The sequence below is a fragment of the Tubulanus polymorphus genome, chromosome 8, assembly GCF_964204645.1.
Source record: "Tubulanus polymorphus chromosome 8, tnTubPoly1.2, whole genome shotgun sequence".
In the NCBI taxonomy this organism is placed as follows: domain Eukaryota; kingdom Metazoa; phylum Nemertea; class Palaeonemertea; order Tubulaniformes; family Tubulanidae; genus Tubulanus; species Tubulanus polymorphus.
The window spans coordinates 673,029-695,993 of NC_134032.1; the positions used below are offsets into that span (position 1 = coordinate 673,029).

Consider the following 22,965-nt stretch of genomic DNA (forward strand, 5'->3'; position numbering starts at 1 on the left):
ATTTTTTTTATTCGAGTAGACTTTTCCGATTATTAAAATCAATTTTTAGTTAAATGAATACCATACCCTCCTGAACAAAATCTCAAGTAGAATACCCTGTAATAAATTCGAGTCCGTTTGTCGTTTGGGCTGACTATACCAGGAAATATATAGTGGACTTCCGGAGCTTTCTCGGTAACTGATTGCTGTTTATGCTCGCTGTTGACTGAACTCACCTGACCAGTTTATTTTAGATGTCACATATCCCAGGGACAATAACTGATTATAACTTATCCATGAGGCTTCTCTCGAGAATTGGCTGCTTAGACAAGTGAACCGATTAGGATACTTAGGTCGGGTTTAGGCTTTAAAACCGACACAGATTGGAACATCGTTACAGCAAACAGTACTCCGTATACCAAGTACGTTTTATCAAACGAGGTTAACGAAAATATAGATATCTACTTATTTTATTATATTATTATTATCATTATTATTATTACGAGCTACAATTTTGCAATTGATTGGTGGTAACAATCTTCATTTTCTTAAATCAATCATATCAATCCGGGTTTCTAATGTGATAAAGAAAAACCCATTAAAGCAGGTTTTTGCGGCACGTTTTTTACTGCGAGGCCGCATGTTCGATGTACTTAAGGGTTAAACGAATATGATACCTTGTTTCTCCGCACGGCCGGGTCATTTTTGAAAAATATGATAAAATTTATAACCAGCACATTCCTATAGCTGCCGGGTCTGTTACGGGTAAGATCGATCACGATTTCAAAAAAAAAAGTAATGTACAGGGTAGATAGGCGGCCAGCCGGGTCAACTTTACAGCTCAGCGGGGCGGAGAAACAAGGTATCAATTTTCTTTTTAGCCTAACTTCAAATATTTTTTACAATTCTAGTTTATTTATAATTTCAATAAAGAATCATCTGACAAAGGTATACATTTCTAGCCTTAGTGAAAATATATTCTCTTCTGCGTCTTTTAATGTTAGTTTCATTAAAATCGATTGAAGTCAGTTTCGATACACTAGACCTGACCTAGTTGTCACTTAGTGGAAAAACTGGCGCGAATTTTTGGGCCGATCTTTCATCCTCGAGGGATCTATTAAAATAATAAACATTTAAATCCCCCATAATCGATCTATCGCTCTTGAACTACTGTCGTTCTAATAAAGGACAGTTCCATAACAAATTCACACTCGACCAAAATTGAGTCCAATTTAAACAATTTTCTCTAATTCAAGACGCTTAGGCGCTACATCCTAGCAGGCGCATAGCGCGCTTCGACAAAACGCAATCCGTGCATTTCGACTAAACTCTCTTTGAGACCGAACCGATATCGGATAACATAAAATTACAGGTCTGGTCTGGCGTTAGCGCAAGCGTCTGAAATTGGGCACCCTATATACCCTTCAAAATATGTATTTTACTTTGAAAAATATAGATAAATAGCTGAAGCACTGAATCCGGTGAATATTGTGGGGTCTGATCCCTTAACGACCTCCCCTGACCCCCAGGGGTAAAAGTTTTGATAGTAGCAGGTTTTTTTTCTGAAAGCCCATCTCGTGTTACATGAACCCGAGTTTGTTACCAATTTCTAACATTCGGCGCCTATAGAAGTATTTTATGATGCGTTTTGCCGGCGGACTACGAGTAGCATTTCATTGTATACACGTCGTTCTCGAACCCTAGAATCGGTTTAGACTTCGGTTCTAAATCGGGGGAGTTAATACAGTGTTTATATTGTAGAATCTCAGTGAGTTCTGATCATCACTGATATCACGGTGATGGATAACTACAGTGTCACTGTTACACACGTGATGTATGTCACATGTCTCACTGTCTGTAGAGTTCAGTATTATACGCGGGTGATCTATAAACCCCTCATCATTATATCTGATACTAATAACAGATCCTCTGTTACCAGTATTAGAGTATACCGATAGCAATACTTGATTATCATTAATGACACACGGGAATCCCATACATGGATCAAATGTCAGTCCGCAATCGTTCATAGTAATAAAACTGATCAATTCTGCTTCTGGTTTTAGATACAATAATCTGCGTGTACGCAAACAGTAGATAAATATACGTCCCCGCGTGTCGACATCGAAACCGTAGATATAAAAGTAATCTCCATCCGGGAGCTGATAGTTCTTCACTCGATTTCTATCGATCAATCTGTTTTCAGGGTTTTCTAATAAACGTAAAACATGAATTTCACTATCTCCTGTCTGTATAAAGATATTGTGATCACGGATTACGAAGGATCCACAGACTCCAGGCAGGAGATCAGTGATATTTTCTTCGAAGAGTTTTTTCTGATTTTTATATTTTCTCAGGATGTATTCCCTGTTTTTCCTCACGACCACAAACAGAAACCCGTTACCATCAGCAGCGAGTCCATGTATCCAACCATCAATCTCTATGTATCCCTGTATATTATCATCATTCACACTATATATACAATTAGTGGAGCGATACTGCGCACATATAACACGTGACTGTTCACCCTCGTGTTCACCGGGTATTGACGTCACCATGTTGAGTACGAAATCTGTATCTACCTGTTTATTGACCGTCAATGAATCGATTAATTCTACACGTAGCCGCGTGACGTCATCGATATATCCCTCCAGTTTATCAATTCTCCCTATGACGTCCTCAGTAGATCGCTCCGCTCTATCCATTCTCTCTATGACATCATCAACAGATCCCTCCACATTTCCAATTCTCTCTTTGACGTCATCAGTAGATCTTTCCACTTTATAATTTCTCCGTATGACGTCATCATTGATATTAGTCAGTTTTGTCTCCAATGCTTTAAGTTGCTGTTCAGTACAGCATTGATTCAGCCTCTCTTCAAGTTGTTGTTCAGTACAGAACCGGTTCAGCCTCTCTTCAAGTTGTTGTTCAGTACAGAACCGGTTCTGCCTCTCTTCAAGTTGTTGTTCAGTACAGAACCGGTTCTGCCTCTCTTCAACTATTTCTATAGTGTGTTTCAATTGACAGAATTGATTTTCTAGATTATCGTGAAACTGTCTGACATGTTCTATAAAAGACCGATGTCGTTCATCAATGTCTGATCGAACTGTTCGGGTTTCACTGATCGACACACCTACTGAATTTACTTTATACAAATTATGTGCCTGATTTGAAGCGATCACATGAAGCCCCGACACTAATGAATGCGGGGCTTGTTGAAGATGTGTTTTTAAGTTCCGCGCTGTTTCGTCGTCTGAGCATTTAACGATAAACACATGAATCGCTGGACAGTGATTAAACCCGATATGATGATTCGGTATCTCTACACCAGGGGGCGCTTCTCTCCATTCTAATTTCACCTGAAATTGAAAAATATAGTTATATTAAGGGTGAAACTTAAGGGGGGGGGGGGTTGCTGATACAATTTCATCGGAACTTATTGCAGCTCGAGCGCTGTAGGCATGGACGGGCGAGGCGGAGGTCTAACCCCCAGAAAGTTTTTGGAATTTTGCTGCTTTTAAAAATTATTTCCTGCAATCTCGGAACAGTAACGGAACTCGGTTGGCTTCATGTCGTAGTAAATAAGATAAAAGATACGATCAGGGTGGAATTTTTCCGGGGGGAGAGGGGTGCACCAACTGCACCTGCCCCCCCCCACCTACGGGCCTGAAATTGTTTGCTGTACGAGACTAGAATTGTTGGATTCTTGATATTCGTATTCTGCGAATCGGGGTCTGGGTTTGGTATATTATTCAACATTCAAGTAAAGAAATCAGACATATATATTTCTATCGGGTCCGAACGATGTATTGTTTACCTCGTCAAACGGCATCATTTGTACATTTATAACTTGTTCCGTATAGATCGCTTTCAGTTTTACTTCGATAATAGTCTCTAATTCTTCTGTCCACATCTGTATCGGTAGTTGTAATTGATTACCAGCAGTAGCGATCAGATCACATTCTAAATCGAACAACGGTTGAAAGTAATAATTCTGTATTGTTCTGTAGTCGTTGTCGTGATCCGACCAAACACCGATCTTGCGACCACGATAAGAAACTGCGAGCTCGAATCTGTACGTAGAATTAGACGCCATGTTGTTTTTGGGCGTTTTCTAACTGTAGATTGTGCAGGCGTGACCTCCTCACGCGCGCGGGTCTCACGCGTCTTGCCATAAAGTTAAAACCACACGGCACTGATAACACGAAACAGCGATACAAATACAATACTCATCAAATGATGAATAGACATGCTTTGAGATCGCTTGTTCTGAACGGTGTCTCCTGGTGAGCAGGAGAACCTCTCTTCCAGTGTCGACGCGGTTCCTAACGTGATACCGGCAAGGCTACTGTGCGAAGCGAGGATTCATTGATGATCCATAGGTGTCGCTAAGTGGTACGGGGTTTCCGCTATTCAATGTCCTCGCACATTTTTTTTATTCGAGTAGACTTTTACGATTATTAAATCAATTTTTAGTTAAATGAATACCATACCCTCCTGAACAAAATCTCAAGTAGAATACCCTGTAGTAAATTCGAGTCCGTTTGTCGTTTGGGCTGACTATACCAGGAAATATATAGTGGACTTCGGAGCTTTCTCGGTAACTGATTGCTGTTAATGCTTGCTGTTGACTGAACTCACCTGACCAGTATATTTTAGATGTCACATATCCCAGGGACAATAACTGATTATAACTTATCCATGAGGCTTCTCTCGAGAATTGGCTGGTTAGACAAGTGAACCGATTAGGATACTTAGGTCGGGTTTAGGCTTTAAAACCGACACAGATTGGAACATCGTTACAGCAAACAGTACTCCGTATACCAAGTACGTTTTATCAAACGAGGTTAACGAAAATATAGATATCTACTTATTTTATTATATTATTATTATCATTATTATTATTACGAGCTACAATTTTGCAATTGATTGGTGGTAACAATCTTCATTTTCTTAAATCAATCATATCAATCCGGGTTTCTAATGTGATAAAGAAAAACCCATTAAAGCAGGTTTTTTGCGGCACGTTTTTTACTGCGAGGCCGCATGTTCGATGTACTTAAGGGTTAAACGAATATGATACCTTGTTTCTCCGCAGCGGCCGGGTCATTTTTGTAAAATATGATAAAATTTATAACCAGCACATTCCTATAGCTGCCGGGTCTGTTACGGGTAAGATCGATCACGATTTCAAAAAAAAAAGTAATGTACAGGGTAGATAGGCGGCCAGCCGGGTCAACTTTACAGCTCAGCGGGGCGGAGAAACAAAGTATACATTTCTAGCCTTAGTGAAAATATATTCTCTGTTGCGTCTTTTAATGTTAGTTTCATTAAAATCGATTGAAGTCAGTTTCGATACACTAGACCTGACCTAGTTGTCACTTAGTGGAAAAACTGGCGCGAATTTTTGGGCCGATCTTTCATCCTCGAGGGATCTATTAAAATAGTAAACATTTAAATCCCCCATAATCGATCTATCGCTCTTGAACTACTGTCGTTCTGATAAAGGACAGTTCCATAAAAAATTCACACTCGACCAAAATTGAGTCCAATTTAAACAATTTTCTCTAATTCAAGACGCTTAGGCGCTACATCCTAGCAGGCGCATAGCGCGCTTCGACAAAACGCAATCCGTGCATTTCGACTAAACTCTCTTTGAGACTGAACCGATATCGGATAACATAAAATTACAGGTCTGGTCTGGCGTTAGCGCAAGCGTCTGAAATTGGGCACCCTATATACCCTTAAAAATATGTATTTTACTTTGAAAAATATAGATAAAAAGCTGAAGCACTGAATCCGGTGAATATTGTGGGGTCTGATCCCTTAACGACCTCCCCTCACCCCCAGGGGTAAAAGTTTTGATAGTAACAGGTTTTTTTTCTGAAAGCCCATCTCGTGTTACATGAACCCGAATTTGTTACCAATTTCTAACATTCGGCGCCTATAGAAGTATTTTTATGCGTTTTGCCGGCTGACTACGAGTAGCATTTCATTGTATACACGTCGTTCTCGAACCCTAGAATCGGTTTAGACTTCGGTTCTAAATCGGGGGAGTTAATACAGTGTTTATATTGTAGAATCTCAGTGACTCCTGATCATCACTGTTATCCCAGTGTCGGATAGCTACAGTGTTACTGTTTAACACGTGATGTATGTCACCTGTCTCACTGTCTGTAGAGTTCAGTATTATACGCGGGTGATCTATAAACCCCTGATTATTATATCTGATACTGATAACAGCACCTCTGTTAACAAAGGAATCAGAGCATACCGATAGTAATATACGATCATCATTAATAACACACGGGTGTCCTGCACATGGATTAAATTCTAGTGCACAATCGTTCATATTGATAAAACTAATCTCGTTCGCATCTGCTGTTAGAAACAGTAATCTATGAGTCGTTTCACAGTAAAGAAACATCCGTCCCTTTGAATCGACATCGAAACAGTTGATATTACCGTAATCTCCATCCGGGAGCTGATACTCCTTCACTCGGGTTCTATCAATCAAACTGTTTTCAGGGTTTTCTAATAAACCTAAAACATGAACTCTTCCCCGTGACTGTATAAAGATATTGTGTTCACGAATCACTAAGGATCCACAGCCTCCAGGCAGGAGATCAGTGATTTCTTCTTCCAACAGTTTTTCACAATTTTTATATTTTCTAAGGTAGAATTTCCTATTTTTTTTTACGAGCGCAAACAGATCCCCGTTACTATCAGTAGCGAGTCCTTTTACGCCACCGCCATCAATCTTTATGTATCTATCAAATTCATCATCATAATCAAAATCATCGTCATCATCATAATCATCGTCATCATTCACACTATATATATAATCAGTCGAGCACCACTCCGCACATATAACACGTGACTGTTCACCCACATGTTCACCAGGTAGTGACGTAATCAGGTCGGGTGTGAAGTCTGTATCTACCTGTTTATTGACCGTCAATGAATCGATTATTCCTACACGTAGCCGCGTGACGTCATCAATATGTATCTCTAATTCATCAATTCTCCTTTTGACATCATCAGTAATTTTGGATAGTTTTGCCCCCATATCATCATTGATATTGGTCAGTTTTTCCTCAAGTTGTTGTTCAGTACAGCACCGGTTCAGCCTGATCTCTTCAAGTTGCTGTTCAGTACAGAACCGGTTCAGCCTCTCTTCAAGTTGTTGCTCAGTGCAGAACCGGTTCAGCCTCTCTTCAAGTTGTTGTTCAGTGCAGCACCGGTTCAGCCTCTCTTCAAGTTGTTGTTCAGTGCAGCACCGGTTCAGCTTCTCTTCAACTGTTTCTATATTGTGTTTCAATTGACAGAATTGATTTTCTAGATTATCGTGAAACTGTCTGACATGTTCTATAAAAGAACTATGTCGTTCATCAATGTCTGATCGAACTGTTCGGGTTTCACTGATCGACACACCTACTGAATTTACTTTATACAAATTATGTGCAGATGCCTGGTTTGAAGCGATCACATGAAGCCCCGACACTAATGAATGCGGGGCTTGTTGAAGATGTGTTTTTAAGTTTTGCGCTGTTTCATCGTCTGAGCATTTAATAATAAACACATGAATCGCTGGACAGTGATTAAACCCGATATGATGATTCGGTATCTCTACACCAGGGGGCGCTTCTCTCCATTCTAGTTTCACCTGGAATTGAAAAATATAGTTATATTAAGGGTGAAACTTAAGGGGGGGGGGGGTGCTGATACAATTTTCATCTGATTTATTGCAGCTCGAGCGCTGTAGGCATGATCGGGGAGGCGGAGGTTTAACCCCCAGAAAGGTTTTAGAATTTTGCTGCTTTTAAAAATGATTTCCTGCAATCTCGGAACAGTAACGGAACTCGGTTGGCTTCATGCCGTAGTAAATAAGACATAAGATACGATCAGGGTGGAATTTTTCCGGGGGGAGAGGGGTGCACCAACTGCACCTGCCCCCCCCCCCACCTACGGAACTGAAATTGTTTGCTGTACGAGACTAGAATTGTTGGATTCTTGATATTCGTATTCTGCGAATCGGGGTCTGGGTTTGGTATATTATTCAACATTCAAGTAAAGAAATCAGACATATATATTTCTATCGGGTCCGAACGATGTATTGTTTACCTCGTCAAACGGCATCATTTGTACATTTATAACTTGTTCCGTATAGATCGCTTTCAGTTTTACTTCGATAATAGTCTCTAATTCTTCTGTCCACATCTGTATCGGTAGTTGTAATTGATCACCAGCAGTAGCGATCAGATCACATTCTAAATCGAACAACGGTTGAAAGTAATAATTCTGTATTGTTCTGTAGTCGTTGTCGTGATCCGACCAAACACCGATCTTGCGACCACGATAAGAAACTGCGAGCTCGAATCTGTACGTAGAATTAGACGCCATGTTGTTTTTGGGCGTTTTCTAACTGTAGATTGTGCAGGCGTGACCTCCTCACGCGCGCGGGTCTCACGCGTCTTGCCATAAAGTTAAAACCACACGGCACTGATAACACGAAACAGCGATACAAATACAATACTCATCAAATGATGAATAGACATGCTTTGAGATCGCTTGTTCTGAACGGTGTCTCCTGGTGAGCAGGAGAACCTCTCTTCCAGTGTCGACGCGGTTCCTAACGTGATACCGGCAAGGCTACTGTGCGAAGCGAGGATTCATTGATGATCCATAGGTGTCGCTAAGTGGTACGGGGTTTCCGCTATTCAATGTCCTCCCACATTTTTTTTATTCGAGTAGACTTTTACGATTATTAAATCAATTTTTAGTTAAATGAATACCATACCCTCCTGAACAAAATCTCAAGTAGAATACCCTGTAGTAAATTCGAGTCCGTTTGTCGTTTGGGCTGACTATACCAGGAAATATATAGTGGACTTCGGAGCTTTCTCGGTAACTGATTGCTGTTAATGCTTGCTGTTGACTGAACTCACCTGACCAGTATATTTTAGATGTCACATATCCCAGGGACAATAACTGATTATAACTTATCCATGAGGCTTCTCTCGAGAATTGGCTGGTTAGACAAGTGAACCGATTAGGATACTTAGGTCGGGTTTAGGCTTTAAAACCGACACAGATTGGAACATCGTTACAGCAAACAGTACTCCGTATACCAAGTACGTTTTATCAAACGAGGTTAACGAAAATATAGATATCTACTTATTTTATTATATTATTATTATCATTATTATTATTACGAGCTACAATTTTGCAATTGATTGGTGGTAACAATCTTCATTTTCTTAAATCAATCATATCAATCCGGGTTTCTAATGTGATAAAGAAAAACCCATTAAAGCAGGTTTTTTGCGGCACGTTTTTTACTGCGAGGCCGCATGTTCGGTGAACTTTAGGGTTAAACGAATATGATACCTTGTTTCTCCGCACGGCCGGGTCATTTTTGTAAAATATGATAACATTTATAACCAGCACATTCCTATAGCTGACGGGTCTGTTACGGGTAAGATCGATCACGATTTGAAAAAAAACGTATTAATGTATAGGGTAGATAGGCGGCCAGCCGGGTCAACTTTACAGCTCAGCGGGGCGGAGAAACAAAGTATACATTTCTAGCCTTAGTTAAAATATATTCTCTTCTGCGTCTTTTAATGTTAGTTTCATTAAAATCGATTGAAGTCAGTTTCGATACACTAGACCTGACCTAGTTGTCACTTAGTGGAAAAACTGGCGCGAATTTTAGGGCCGATTTTTCATCCTCGAGGGATCTATTAAAATAATAAACATTTAAATCCCCCATAATCGATCTATCGCTCTAGAACTACTGTCGTTCTAATAAAGGACAGTTCCATAAAAAATTCACACTCGACCAAAATTGAGTCCAATTTAAACAATTTTCTCTAATTCAAGACGCTTAGGCGCTACATCCTAGCAGGCGCATAGCGCGCTTCGACAAAACGCAATCCGTGCATTTCGACTAAACTCTCTTTGAGACTGAACCGATATCGGATAACATAAAATTACAGGTCTGGTCTGGCGTTAGCGCGAGCGTCTGAAATTGGGCACCCTATATACCCTTAAAAATATGTATTTTACTTTGAAAAATATAGATAAAAAGCTGAAGCACTGAATCCGGTGAATATTGTGGGGTCTGATCCCTTAACGACCTCCCCTGACCCCCAGGGGTAAAAGTTTTGATAGTAACAGGTTTTTTTTCTGAAAGCCCATCTCGTGTTACATGAACCCGAGTTTGTTACCAATTTCTAACATTCGGCGCCTATAGAAGTATTTTTATGCGTTTTGCCGGCTGACTACGAGTAGCATTTCATTGTATACACGTCGTTCTCGAACTCTAGAATCGGTTTAGACTTCGGTTCTAAATCGGGGGAGTTAATACAGTGTTTATATTGTAGAATCTCAGTGAGTTCTGATCATCACTGATATCACGGTGATGGATAACTACAGTGTCACTGTTACACACGTGATGTATGTCACATGTCTCACTGTCTGTAGAGTTCAGTATTATACGCGGGTGATCTATAAACCCCTCATCATTATATCTGATACTAATAACAGATCCTCTGTTACCAGTATTAGAGTATACCGATAGCAATACTTGATTATCATTAATGACACACGGGAATCCCATACATGGATCAAATGTCAGTCCGCAATCGTTCATAGTAATAAAACTGATCAATTCTGCTTCTGGTTTTAGATACAATAATCTGCGTGTACGCAAACAGTAGATAAATATACGTCCCCGCGTGTCGACATCGAAACCGTAGATATAAAAGTAATCTCCATCCGGGAGCTGATAGTTCTTCACTCGATTTCTATCGATCAATCTGTTTTCAGGGTTTTCTAATAAACGTAAAACATGAATTTCACTATCTCCTGTCTGTATAAAGATATTGTGATCACGGATTACGAAGGATCCACAGACTCCAGGCAGGAGATCAGTGATATTTTCTTCGAAGAGTTTTTTCTGATTTTTATATTTTCTCAGGATGTATTCCCTGTTTTTCCTCACGACCACAAACAGAAACCCGTTACCATCAGCAGCGAGTCCATGTATCCAACCATCAATCTCTATGTATCCCTGTATATTATCATCATTCACACTATATATACAATTAGTGGAGCGATACTGCGCACATATAACACGTGACTGTTCACCCTCGTGTTCACCGGGTATTGACGTCACCATGTTGAGTACGAAATCTGTATCTACCTGTTTATTGACCGTCAATGAATCGATTAATTCTACACGTAGCCGCGTGACGTCATCGATATATCCCTCCAGTTTATCAATTCTCCCTATGACGTCCTCAGTAGATCGCTCCGCTCTATCCATTCTCTCTATGACATCATCAACAGATCCCTCCACATTTCCAATTCTCTCTTTGACGTCATCAGTAGATCTTTCCACTTTATAATTTCTCCGTATGACGTCATCATTGATATTAGTCAGTTTTGTCTCCAATGCTTTAAGTTGCTGTTCAGTACAGCATTGATTCAGCCTCTCTTCAAGTTGTTGTTCAGTACAGAACCGGTTCAGCCTCTCTTCAAGTTGTTGTTCAGTACAGAACCGGTTCTGCCTCTCTTCAAGTTGTTGTTCAGTACAGAACCGGTTCTGCCTCTCTTCAACTATTTCTATAGTGTGTTTCAATTGACAGAATTGATTTTCTAGATTATCGTGAAACTGTCTGACATGTTCTATAAAAGACCGATGTCGTTCATCAATGTCTGATCGAACTGTTCGGGTTTCACTGATCGACACACCTACTGAATTTACTTTATACAAATTATGTGCCTGATTTGAAGCGATCACATGAAGCCCCGACACTAATGAATGCGGGGCTTGTTGAAGATGTGTTTTTAAGTTCCGCGCTGTTTCGTCGTCTGAGCATTTAACGATAAACACATGAATCGCTGGACAGTGATTAAACCCGATATGATGATTCGGTATCTCTACACCAGGGGGCGCTTCTCTCCATTCTAATTTCACCTGAAATTGAAAAATATAGTTATATTAAGGGTGAAACTTAAGGGGGGGGGGGGGGTTGCTGATACAATTTCATCGGAACTTATTGCAGCTCGAGCGCTGTAGGCATGGACGGGCGAGGCGGAGGTCTAACCCCCAGAAAGTTTTTGGAATTTTGCTGCTTTTAAAAATTATTTCCTGCAATCTCGGAACAGTAACGGAACTCGGTTGGCTTCATGTCGTAGTAAATAAGATAAAAGATACGATCAGGGTGGAATTTTTCCGGGGGGAGAGGGGTGCACCAACTGCACCTGCCCCCCCCCCACCTACGGGCCTGAAATTGTTTGCTGTACGAGACTAGAATTGTTGGATTCTTGATATTCGTATTCTGCGAATCGGGGTCTGGGTTTGGTATATTATTCAACATTCAAGTAAAGAAATCAGACATATATATTTCTATCGGGTCCGAACGATGTATTGTTTACCTCGTCAAACGGCATCATTTGTACATTTATAACTTGTTCCGTATAGATCGCTTTCAGTTTTACTTCGATAATAGTCTCTAATTCTTCTGTCCACATCTGTATCGGTAGTTGTAATTGATTACCAGCAGTAGCGATCAGATCACATTCTAAATCGAACAACGGTTGAAAGTAATAATTCTGTATTGTTCTGTAGTCGTTGTCGTGATCCGACCAAACACCGATCTTGCGACCACGATAAGAAACTGCGAGCTCGAATCTGTACGTAGAATTAGACGCCATGTTGTTTTTGGGCGTTTTCTAACTGTAGATTGTGCAGGCGTGACCTCCTCACGCGCGCGGGTCTCACGCGTCTTGCCATAAAGTTAAAACCACACGGCACTGATAACACGAAACAGCGATACAAATACAATACTCATCAAATGATGAATAGACATGCTTTGAGATCGCTTGTTCTGAACGGTGTCTCCTGGTGAGCAGGAGAACCTCTCTTCCAGTGTCGACGCGGTTCCTAACGTGATACCGGCAAGGCTACTGTGCGAAGCGAGGATTCATTGATGATCCATAGGTGTCGCTAAGTGGTACGGGGTTTCCGCTATTCAATGTCCTCGCACATTTTTTTTATTCGAGTAGACTTTTACGATTATTAAATCAATTTTTAGTTAAATGAATACCATACCCTCCTGAACAAAATCTCAAGTAGAATACCCTGTAGTAAATTCGAGTCCGTTTGTCGTTTGGGCTGACTATACCAGGAAATATATAGTGGACTTCGGAGCTTTCTCGGTAACTGATTGCTGTTAATGCTTGCTGTTGACTGAACTCACCTGACCAGTATATTTTAGATGTCACATATCCCAGGGACAATAACTGATTATAACTTATCCATGAGGCTTCTCTCGAGAATTGGCTGGTTAGACAAGTGAACCGATTAGGATACTTAGGTCGGGTTTAGGCTTTAAAACCGACACAGATTGGAACATCGTTACAGCAAACAGTACTCCGTATACCAAGTACGTTTTATCAAACGAGGTTAACGAAAATATAGATATCTACTTATTTTATTATATTATTATTATCATTATTATTATTACGAGCTACAATTTTGCAATTGATTGGTGGTAACAATCTTCATTTTCTTAAATCAATCATATCAATCCGGGTTTCTAATGTGATAAAGAAAAACCCATTAAAGCAGGTTTTTTGCGGCACGTTTTTTACTGCGAGGCCGCATGTTCGATGTACTTAAGGGTTAAACGAATATGATACCTTGTTTCTCCGCAGCGGCCGGGTCATTTTTGTAAAATATGATAAAATTTATAACCAGCACATTCCTATAGCTGCCGGGTCTGTTACGGGTAAGATCGATCACGATTTCAAAAAAAAAAGTAATGTACAGGGTAGATAGGCGGCCAGCCGGGTCAACTTTACAGCTCAGCGGGGCGGAGAAACAAAGTATACATTTCTAGCCTTAGTGAAAATATATTCTCTGTTGCGTCTTTTAATGTTAGTTTCATTAAAATCGATTGAAGTCAGTTTCGATACACTAGACCTGACCTAGTTGTCACTTAGTGGAAAAACTGGCGCGAATTTTTGGGCCGATCTTTCATCCTCGAGGGATCTATTAAAATAGTAAACATTTAAATCCCCCATAATCGATCTATCGCTCTTGAACTACTGTCGTTCTGATAAAGGACAGTTCCATAAAAAATTCACACTCGACCAAAATTGAGTCCAATTTAAACAATTTTCTCTAATTCAAGACGCTTAGGCGCTACATCCTAGCAGGCGCATAGCGCGCTTCGACAAAACGCAATCCGTGCATTTCGACTAAACTCTCTTTGAGACCGAACCGATATCGGATAACATAAAATTACAGGTCTGGTCTGGCGTTAGCGCAAGCGTCTGAAATTGGGCACCCTATATACCCTTAAAAATATGTATTTTACTTTGAAAAATATAGATAAATAGCTGAAGCACTGAATCCGGTGAATATTGTGGGGTCTGATCCCTTAACGACCTCCCCTGACCCCCAGGGGTAAAAGTTTTGATAGTAGCAGGTTTTTTTTCTGAAAGCCCATCTCGTGTTACATGAACCCGAATTTGTTACCAATTTCTAACATTCGGCGCCTATAGAAGTATTTTTATGCGTTTTGCCGGCTGACTACGAGTAGCATTTCATTGTATACACGTCGTTCTCGAACCCTAGAATCGGTTTAGACTTCGGCTCTAAATCGGGGGAGTCAATACAGTGTTTATATTGTAGAATCTCAGTGACTCCTGATCATCACTGATATCCCAGTGATGGATAACTACAGTGTTACTGTTTAACACGTGATGTATGTCACCTGTCCTACTGTCTGTAGAGTTCAGTATTATACGCGGGTGATCTATAAACCCCTCATCATTATATCTGATACTAATAACAGCACCTCTGTTAACATGTTGACCACAGTATACCGATAGTAATACTTGATTATCATTAATGACACACGGGAATCCTGCATATGGACCAAATGTCAGTCCGCAATCGTTCATATAAATAAAACTGATCAATTCTGCTTCTGGTGTTAGATACAATAATCTGTGTGTACGCAAACAGTAGATAAATATACGTCCCCGCGTGTCGAAATCGAAACTGTTGATAGAGTAAAATCCATCCGGGAGCTGATAGTTCTTCACTCGGCATCTATCAATCAATCTGTTTTCAGGGTTTTCTAATAAACGTAAAACATGAATTTCACTATCTCCTGTCTGTATAAAGATATTGTGATCACGGATTACGAAGGATCCACAGACTACAGACAGGAGATCAGTGATATTTTCTTCGAAGAGTTTTTCCATATTTTTATATTTTCTCAGGATGTATTCACTGTTTTTCCTCACGACCACAAACAGAAACCCGTTACCATCAGCAGCGAGTCCTTGTATCCAACCATCAATCTCTATGTATCTCTGTATATTATCATCATTCACACTATATATATAACCAGTGGAGTTATGGCTCGCACATATAACACGTGACTGTTCACCCTCGTGTTCACCGGGTATTGACGTCACCAGGCTGAGGAAGTCTGTATCTACCCGTTTATTGACCGTCAATGAATCGATTATTCCTACACGTAGCCGCGTGACGTCATCGATACATCCCTCCAGTTTATCAATTCTCCCTATGACGTCCTCAGTAGATCGTTCCGCTCTATCCATTCTCTCTATGACATCATCAACAGATCCCTCCACATTTCCAATTCTCTCTTTGACGTCATCAGTAGATCTTTCCACTTTATAATTTCTCCGTATGACGTCATCATTTATATTAGTCAGTTTTGTCTCCAATGCTTTAAGTTGTTGTTCAGTACAGAACCGGTTCAGCCTCTCTTCAAGTTGTTGTTCAGTACAGAACCGGTTCTGCCTCTCTTCAAGTTGTTGTTCAGTACAGAACCGGTTCAGCCTCTCTTCAAGTTGTTGTTCAGTACAGAACCGGTTCAGCCTCTCTTCAACTGTTTCTATAGTGTGTTTCAATTGACAGAATTGATTTTCTAAATTATCGTGAAACTGTCTGACATGTTCTATAAAAGACCGATGTCGTTCATCAATGTCTGATCGAACTGTTCGGGTTTCACTGATCGACACACCTACTGAATTTACTTTATACAAATTATGTGCCTGATTTGAAGCGATCACATGAAGCCCCGACACTAATGAATGCGGGGCTTGTTGAAGATGTGTTTTTAAGTTCCGCGCTGTTTCGTCGTCTGAGCATTTAACGATAAACACATGAATCGCTGGACAGTGATTAAACCCGATATGATGATTCGGTATCTCTACACCAGGGGGCGCTTCTCTCCATTCTAATTTCACCTGAAATTGAAAAATATAGTTATATTAAGGGTGAAACTTAAGGGGGGGGGGGGGTTGCTGATACAATTTCATCGGAACTTATTGCAGCTCGAGCGCTGTAGGCATGGACGGGCGAGGCGGAGGTCAAACCCCCAGAAAGTTTTTGGAATTTTGCTGCTTTTAAAAATTATTTCCTGCAATCTCGGAACAGTAACGGAACTCGGTTGGCTTCATGTCGTAGTAAATAAGATAAAAGATACGATCAGGGTGGAATTTTTCCGGGGGGAGAGGGGTGCACCAACTGCACCTGCCCCCCCCCACCTACGGGCCTGAAATTGTTTGCTGTACGAGACTAGAATTGTTGGATTCTTGATATTCGTATTCTGCGAATCGGGGTCTGGGTTTGGTATATTATTCAACATTCAAGTAAAGAAATCAGACATATATATTTCTATCGGGTCCGAACGATGTATTGTTTACCTCGTCAAACGGCATCATTTGTACATTTATAACTTGTTCCGTATAGATCGCTTTCAGTTTTACTTCGATAATAGTCTCTAATTCTTCTGTCCACATCTGTATCGGTAGTTGTAATTGATCACCAGCAGTAGCGATCAGATCACATTCTAAATCGAACAACGGTTGAAAGTAATAATTCTGTATCGTTCTGTAGTCGTTGTCGTGATCCGACCAAACACCGATCTTGCGACCACGATAAGAAACTGCGAGCTCGAATCTGTACGTAGAATTAGACGCCATGTTGTTTTTGGGCGTTTTCTTACTGTAGATTGTGCAGGCGTCACCTCCTCACGCGCGCGGGTCTCACGCGTCTTGCCATAAAGTTAAAACCACACGGCACTGATAACACGAAACAGCGATACAAATACAATACTTATCAAATGATGAATAGACATGCTTTGAGATCGCTTGTTCTGAACGGTGTCTCCTGGTGAGCAGGAGAACCTCTCTTCCAGTGTCGACGCGGTTCCTAACGTGATACCGGCAAGGCTACTGTGCGAAGCGAGGATTCATTGATGATCCATAGGTGTCGCTAAGTGGTACGGGGTTTCCGCTATTCAATGTCCTCCCACATTTTTTTTATTCGAGTAGACTTTTCCGATTTTTAAATCAATTTTTAGTTAAATGAATACCATACCCTCCTGAACAAAATCTCAAGTAGAATACCCTGTAGTAAATTCGAGTCCGTTTGTCGTTTGGGCTGACTATACCAGGAAATATATAGTGGACTTCCGGAGCTTTCTCGGTAACTGATTGCTGTTAATGCTTGCTGTTGACTGAACTAACCTGACCAGTTTATTTTAGATGTCACATATCCCAGGGACAATAACTGATTATAACTTATCCATGAAGCTTCTCTCGAGAATTGGCTGGTTAGACAAGTGAACCGATTAGGATACTTAGGTCGGGTTTAGGCTTTAAAACCGACACAGATTGGAACATCGTTACAGCAAAGAGTACTCCGTATACCAAGTACGTTTTATCAAACTAGGTTAACGAAAATATAGATATCTACTTATTTTATTATATTATTATTATAATAATTATTACGAGCTACAATTTTGCAATTGATTGGTGGTAACAATCTTCATTTTCTTAAATCAATCATATCAATCTGGGTTTCTAATGTGATAAAGAAAAACCCATTAAAGCAGGTTTTTTTGCGGCACGTTTTTTACTGCGAGGCCGCATGTTCGATGTACTTAAGGGTTAAACGAATATGATACCTTGTTTCTCCGCACGGCCGGGTCATTTTTGTAAAATATGATAAAATTTATAACCAGCACATTCCTATAGCTGACGGGTCTGTTACGGGTAAGATCGATCACGATTTCAAAAGAAAAGTAATGTACAGGGTAGATAGGCGGCCAGCCGGGTCAACTTTACAGCTCAGCGGGGCGGAGAAACAAGGTATCAATTTTCTTTTTAGCCTAACTTCAAATATTTTTTACAATTCTAGTTTATTTATAATTTCAATAAAGAATCATCTGACAAAGGTATACATTTCTAGCCTTAGTGAAAATATATTCTCTTCTGCGTCTTTTAATGTTAGTTTCATTAAAATCGATTGAAGTCAGTTTCGATACACTAGACCTGACCTAGTTGTCACTTAGTGGAAAAACTGGCGCGAATTTTTGGGCCGATCTTTCATCCTCGAGGGATCTATTAAAATAATAAACATTTAAATCCCCCATAATCGATCTATCGCTCTTGAACTACTGTCGTTCTAATAAAGGACAGTTCCATAACAAATTCACACTCGACCAAAATTGAGTCCAATTTAAACAATTTTCTCTAATTCAAGACGCTTAGGCGCTACATCCTAGCAGGCGCATAGCGCGCTTCGACAAAACGCAATCCGTGCATTTCGACTAAACTCTCTTTGAGACCGAACCGATATCGGATAACATAAAATTACAGGTCTGGTCTGGCGTTAGCGCAAGCGTCTGAAATTGGGCACCCTATATACCCTTCAAAATATGTATTTTACTTTGAAAAATATAGATAAAAAGCTGAAGCACTGAATCCAGTGAATATTGTGGGGTCTGATCCCTTAACGACCTCCCCTGACCCCCAGGGGTAAAAGTTTTGATAGTAACAGGTTTTTTTCTGAAAGCCCATCTCGTGTTACATGAACCCGAGTTTGTTACCAATTTCTAACATTCGGCGCCTATAGAAGTATTTTTATGCGTTTTGCCGGCTGACTACGAGTAGCATTTCATTGTATACACGTCGTTCTCGAACCCTAGAATCGGTTTAGAATTCGGTTCTAAATCGGGGGAGTCAATACAGTGTTTATATTGTAAAATCTCAATGAGTGCTGTAGGCCTATATTACTGTAATCCCAGTGTCGGATAACTACAGCGTTACTGTTTAACACGTGATGTATGTCACGTGTCACACTGTCTGTAGAGTTCAGTATTATACGCGGGTGATCTATAAACCCCTCATCATTATATCTGATACTAATAACAGCACCTCCGTTAACACGGTGATCAGAGTATACCGATAGCAATACTTGATTATCATTAATGACACACGGGGATCCTGCATATGGACCAAATGTCAGTCCGCAATCGTGCATATAAATAAAACTGATCAGTTCTGCTTCTGGTGTTAGATACAATAATCTGTGTGTATGCGAACAGTAGATAAATATACGTCCCCGCGTGTCCACATCGAAACTGTTGATATACTTGTAATATCCACCCGGGAGCTGATAGTTCTTCACTCGGCATCTATCAATCAATCTGTTTACAGGGTTTTCTCGTAAAGGTAAAACATGAATGTCACTATCTCTATCTCCTGTCTGTATATAGATATTGTGATCACGGACCACTAAGGATCCACAGACTCTAGCCAGGAGATCAGTGATATTTTCTTCGAAGAGTTTTCTCTGATTTTTATATTTTCTCAGGATGTATTCACTGTTTTTCCACACGACCACAAACAGAAACCCGTTATTATCAGTATCGAGTCCTTGTATCCTACCATCAATCTCTATGTATCTCTGTATATTATCATCATTCACACTATATATATAACCAGTGGAGTCATAGCGCGCACATATAACACGTGACTGTTCACCCTCGTGTTCACCAGGTAGTGACGTCACCAGGTGGGGTCTGAAATCTGTATCTACCCGTTTATTGACCGTCAATGAATCGATTATTCCTACACGTAGCCGCGTGACGTCATCGATAAATCCCTCCAGTTTATCAATTCTCCCTATGACGTCCTCAGTAGATCGTTCCGCTCTATCCATTCTCTCTATGACATCATCAACAGATCCCTCCATATTTCCAATTCTCTCTTTGACGTCATCAGTAGATCTTTCCACTTTATAATTTCTCCGTATGAAGTCATCATTGATATTAGTCATTTTTGTCTCCAATGCTTTAAGTTGTTGTTCAGTACAGAACCGGTTCAGCCTTTCTTCAAGTTGTTGTTCAGTACAGCATTGGTTCAGCCTCTCTTCAAGTTGTTGTTCAGTACAGAACCGGTTCAGCCTCTCTTCAAGTTGTTGTTCAGTACAGAACCGGTTCAGCCTCTCTTCAACTGTTTCTATATTGTGTTTCAATTGACAGAATTGATTTTCTAAATTATCGTGAAACTGTCTGACATGTTCTATAAAAGAACTATGTCGTTCATCAATGTCTGATCGAACTGTTCGGGTTTCACTGATCGGCACACCTACTGAATTTACTTTATACAAATTATGTGCAGATGTCTGGTTTGAAGCGATCACATGAAGCCCCGACACTAATGAATGCGGGGCTTGTTGAAGATGTGTTTTTAAGTTTCGCGCTGTTTCATCGTCTGAGCATTTAACGATAAACACATGAATCGCCGGACAGTGATTAAACCCGATATGATGATTCGGTATCTCTACACCAGGGGGCGCTTCTCTCCATTCTAGTTTCACCTGGAATTGAAAAATATAGTTATATTAAGGGTGAAACTTAAGGGGGGGTTGCTGATACAATTTCATCGGAACTTATTGCAGCTCGAGCGCTGTAGGCATGATCGGGGAGGCGGAGGTTTAACCCCCAGAAAGTTTTTAGAATTTTGCTGCTTTTAAAAATGATTTCCTGCAATCTCGGAACAGTAACGGAACTCGGTTGGCTTCATGCCGTAGTAAATAAGACATAAGATACGATCAGGGTGGAATTTTTCCGGGGGGAGAGGGGTGCACCAACTGCACCTGTCCCCCCCCCCCCCACCTACGGTACTGAAATTGTTTGCTGTACGAGACTAGAATTGTTGGATTCTTGATATTCGTATTCTGCGAATCGGGGTCTGGGTTTGGTATATTATCAACTCTAAATTTTTATTCAACATTCAAGTAAAGAAATCAGACATATTTCTATCGGGTCCGAACGATGTATTGTTTACCTCGTCAAACGGCATCATTTGTACATTTATAACTTGTTCCGTATAGATCGATTTCAGTTCACATTTTATGTGGTTCTCTAATTCTTCTGTCCACATCTGTATCGGTAGTTGTAATTGATCACCAGCAGTAGCGATCAGATCACATTCTAAATCGAACAACGGTTGAAAGTAATAATTCTGTATTGTTCTGTAGTCGTTGTCGTGATCCGACCAAACACCGATCTTGCGACCACGATAAGAAACTGCGAGCTCGAATCTGTACGTAGAATTAGACGCCATGTTGTTTTTGGGCGTTTTCTAACTGTAGATTGTGCAGGCGTGACCTCCTCACGCGCGCGGGTCTCACGCGTCTTGCCATAAAGTTAAAACCACACGGCACTGATAACACGAAACAGCGATACAAATACAATACTTATCAAATGATGAATAGACATGCTTTGAGATCGCTTGTTCTGAACGGTGTCTCCTGGTGAGCAGGAGAACCTCTCTTCCACTGTCGACGCGGTTCCTAACGTGATACCGGCAAGGCTACTGTGCGAAGCGAGGATTCATTGATGATCCATAGGTGTCGCTAAGTGGTACGGGGTTTCCGCTATTCAATGTCCTCGCACATTTTTTTTATTCGAGTAGACTTTTCCGATTATTAAATCAATTTTTAGTTAAATGAATACCATACCCTCCTGAACAAAATCTCAAGTAGAATACCCTGTAGTAAATTCGAGTCCGTTTGTCGTTTGGGCTGACTATACCAGGAAATATATAGTGGACTTCCGGAGCTTTCTCGGTAACTGATTGCTGTTAATGCTTGCTGTTGACTGAACTCACCTGACCAGTTTATTTTAGATGTCACATATCCCAGGAACAAAAACTGATTATAACTTATCCATGAGGCTTCTCTCGAGAATTGGCTGGTTAGACAAGTGAACCGATTAGGATACTTAGGTCGGGTTTAGGCTTTAAAACCGACACCGATTGGAACATCGTTACAGCAAACAGTACTCCGTATACAAAGTACGTTTTATCAAACGAGGTTAACGAAAATATAGATATCTACTTATTTTATTATATTATTATTATCATTATTATTATTACGAGCTACAATTTTGCAATTGATTGGTGGTAACAATCTTCATTTTCTTAAATCAATCATATCAATCCGGGTTTCTAATGTGATAAAGAAAAACCCATTAAAGCAGGTTTTTTGCGGCACGTTTTTTACTGCGAGGCCGCATGTTCGGTGAACTTTAGGGTTAAACGAATATGATACCTTGTTTCTCCGCACGGCCGGGTCATTTTTGTAAAATATGATAACATTTATAACCAGCACATTCCTATAGCTGACGGGTCTGTTACGGGTAAGATCGATCACGATTTGAAAAAAAAAACGTATTAATGTATAAGGTAGATAGGCGGCCAGCCGGGTCAACTTTACAGCTCAGCGGGGCGGAGAAACAAAGTATACATTTCTAGCCTTAGTGAAAATATATTCTCTTCTGCGTCTTTTAATGTTAATTTCATTAAAATCGATTGAAGTCAGTTTCGATACACTAGACCTGACCTAGTTGTCACTTAGTGGAAAAACTGGCGCGAATTTTAGGGCCGATCTTTCATCCTCGAGGGATCTATTAAAATAATAAACATTTAAATCCCCCATAATCGATCTATCGCTCTTGAACTACTGTCGTTCTAATAAAGGACAGTTCCATAAAAAATTCACACTCGACCAAAATTGAGTCCAATTTAAACAATTTTCTCTAATTCAAGACGCTTAGGCGCTACATCCTAGCA

General features: G+C 40.3%; 5 protein-coding genes across 5 annotated transcripts; all 5 read right to left on the reverse strand.

The window, feature by feature from the left end:
• Positions 1-489: 489 nt before the first annotated feature.
• Positions 490-4,077, reverse strand: LOC141909850 (uncharacterized). Its single transcript, XM_074800499.1, has 2 exons — positions 3,797-4,077; positions 490-3,338 (listed from the first exon to the last, which is right to left on the reverse strand). The coding sequence occupies exons 1-2, from the start codon at positions 4,073-4,075 to the stop codon at positions 1,704-1,706; spliced, it is 1,914 nt and encodes a 637-aa protein (XP_074656600.1). The 5' UTR covers positions 4,076-4,077; the 3' UTR covers positions 490-1,703.
• Positions 4,078-6,022: 1,945 nt separating this feature from the next.
• LOC141909960 (uncharacterized) lies at positions 6,023-8,383 on the reverse strand. The gene is made up of 3 exons (XM_074800645.1): positions 8,104-8,383; positions 7,260-7,645; positions 6,023-6,227 (listed from the first exon to the last, which is right to left on the reverse strand). The coding sequence occupies exons 1-3, from the start codon at positions 8,380-8,382 to the stop codon at positions 6,023-6,025; spliced, it is 870 nt and encodes a 289-aa protein (XP_074656746.1). The 5' UTR covers position 8,383.
• A 792-nt stretch (positions 8,384-9,175) lies between these two features.
• LOC141909838 (uncharacterized) lies at positions 9,176-12,707 on the reverse strand. Its single transcript, XM_074800485.1, has 2 exons — positions 12,427-12,707; positions 9,176-11,965 (listed from the first exon to the last, which is right to left on the reverse strand). Exons 1-2 carry the CDS (start codon positions 12,703-12,705, stop codon positions 10,331-10,333), a joined length of 1,914 nt encoding a protein of 637 aa, XP_074656586.1. The 5' UTR covers positions 12,706-12,707; the 3' UTR covers positions 9,176-10,330.
• Positions 12,708-13,520: 813 nt separating this feature from the next.
• Positions 13,521-17,024, reverse strand: LOC141909790 (uncharacterized). Its single transcript, XM_074800411.1, has 2 exons — positions 16,744-17,024; positions 13,521-16,284 (listed from the first exon to the last, which is right to left on the reverse strand). Exons 1-2 carry the CDS (start codon positions 17,020-17,022, stop codon positions 14,653-14,655), a joined length of 1,911 nt encoding a protein of 636 aa, XP_074656512.1. The 5' UTR covers positions 17,023-17,024; the 3' UTR covers positions 13,521-14,652.
• Positions 17,025-17,085: 61 nt separating this feature from the next.
• Positions 17,086-21,457, reverse strand: LOC141909961 (uncharacterized). The gene is made up of 3 exons (XM_074800646.1): positions 21,178-21,457; positions 20,489-20,707; positions 17,086-17,121 (listed from the first exon to the last, which is right to left on the reverse strand). Exons 1-3 carry the CDS (start codon positions 21,454-21,456, stop codon positions 17,086-17,088), a joined length of 534 nt encoding a protein of 177 aa, XP_074656747.1. The 5' UTR covers position 21,457.
• Between the last annotated feature and the right edge of the window lie 1,508 nt (positions 21,458-22,965).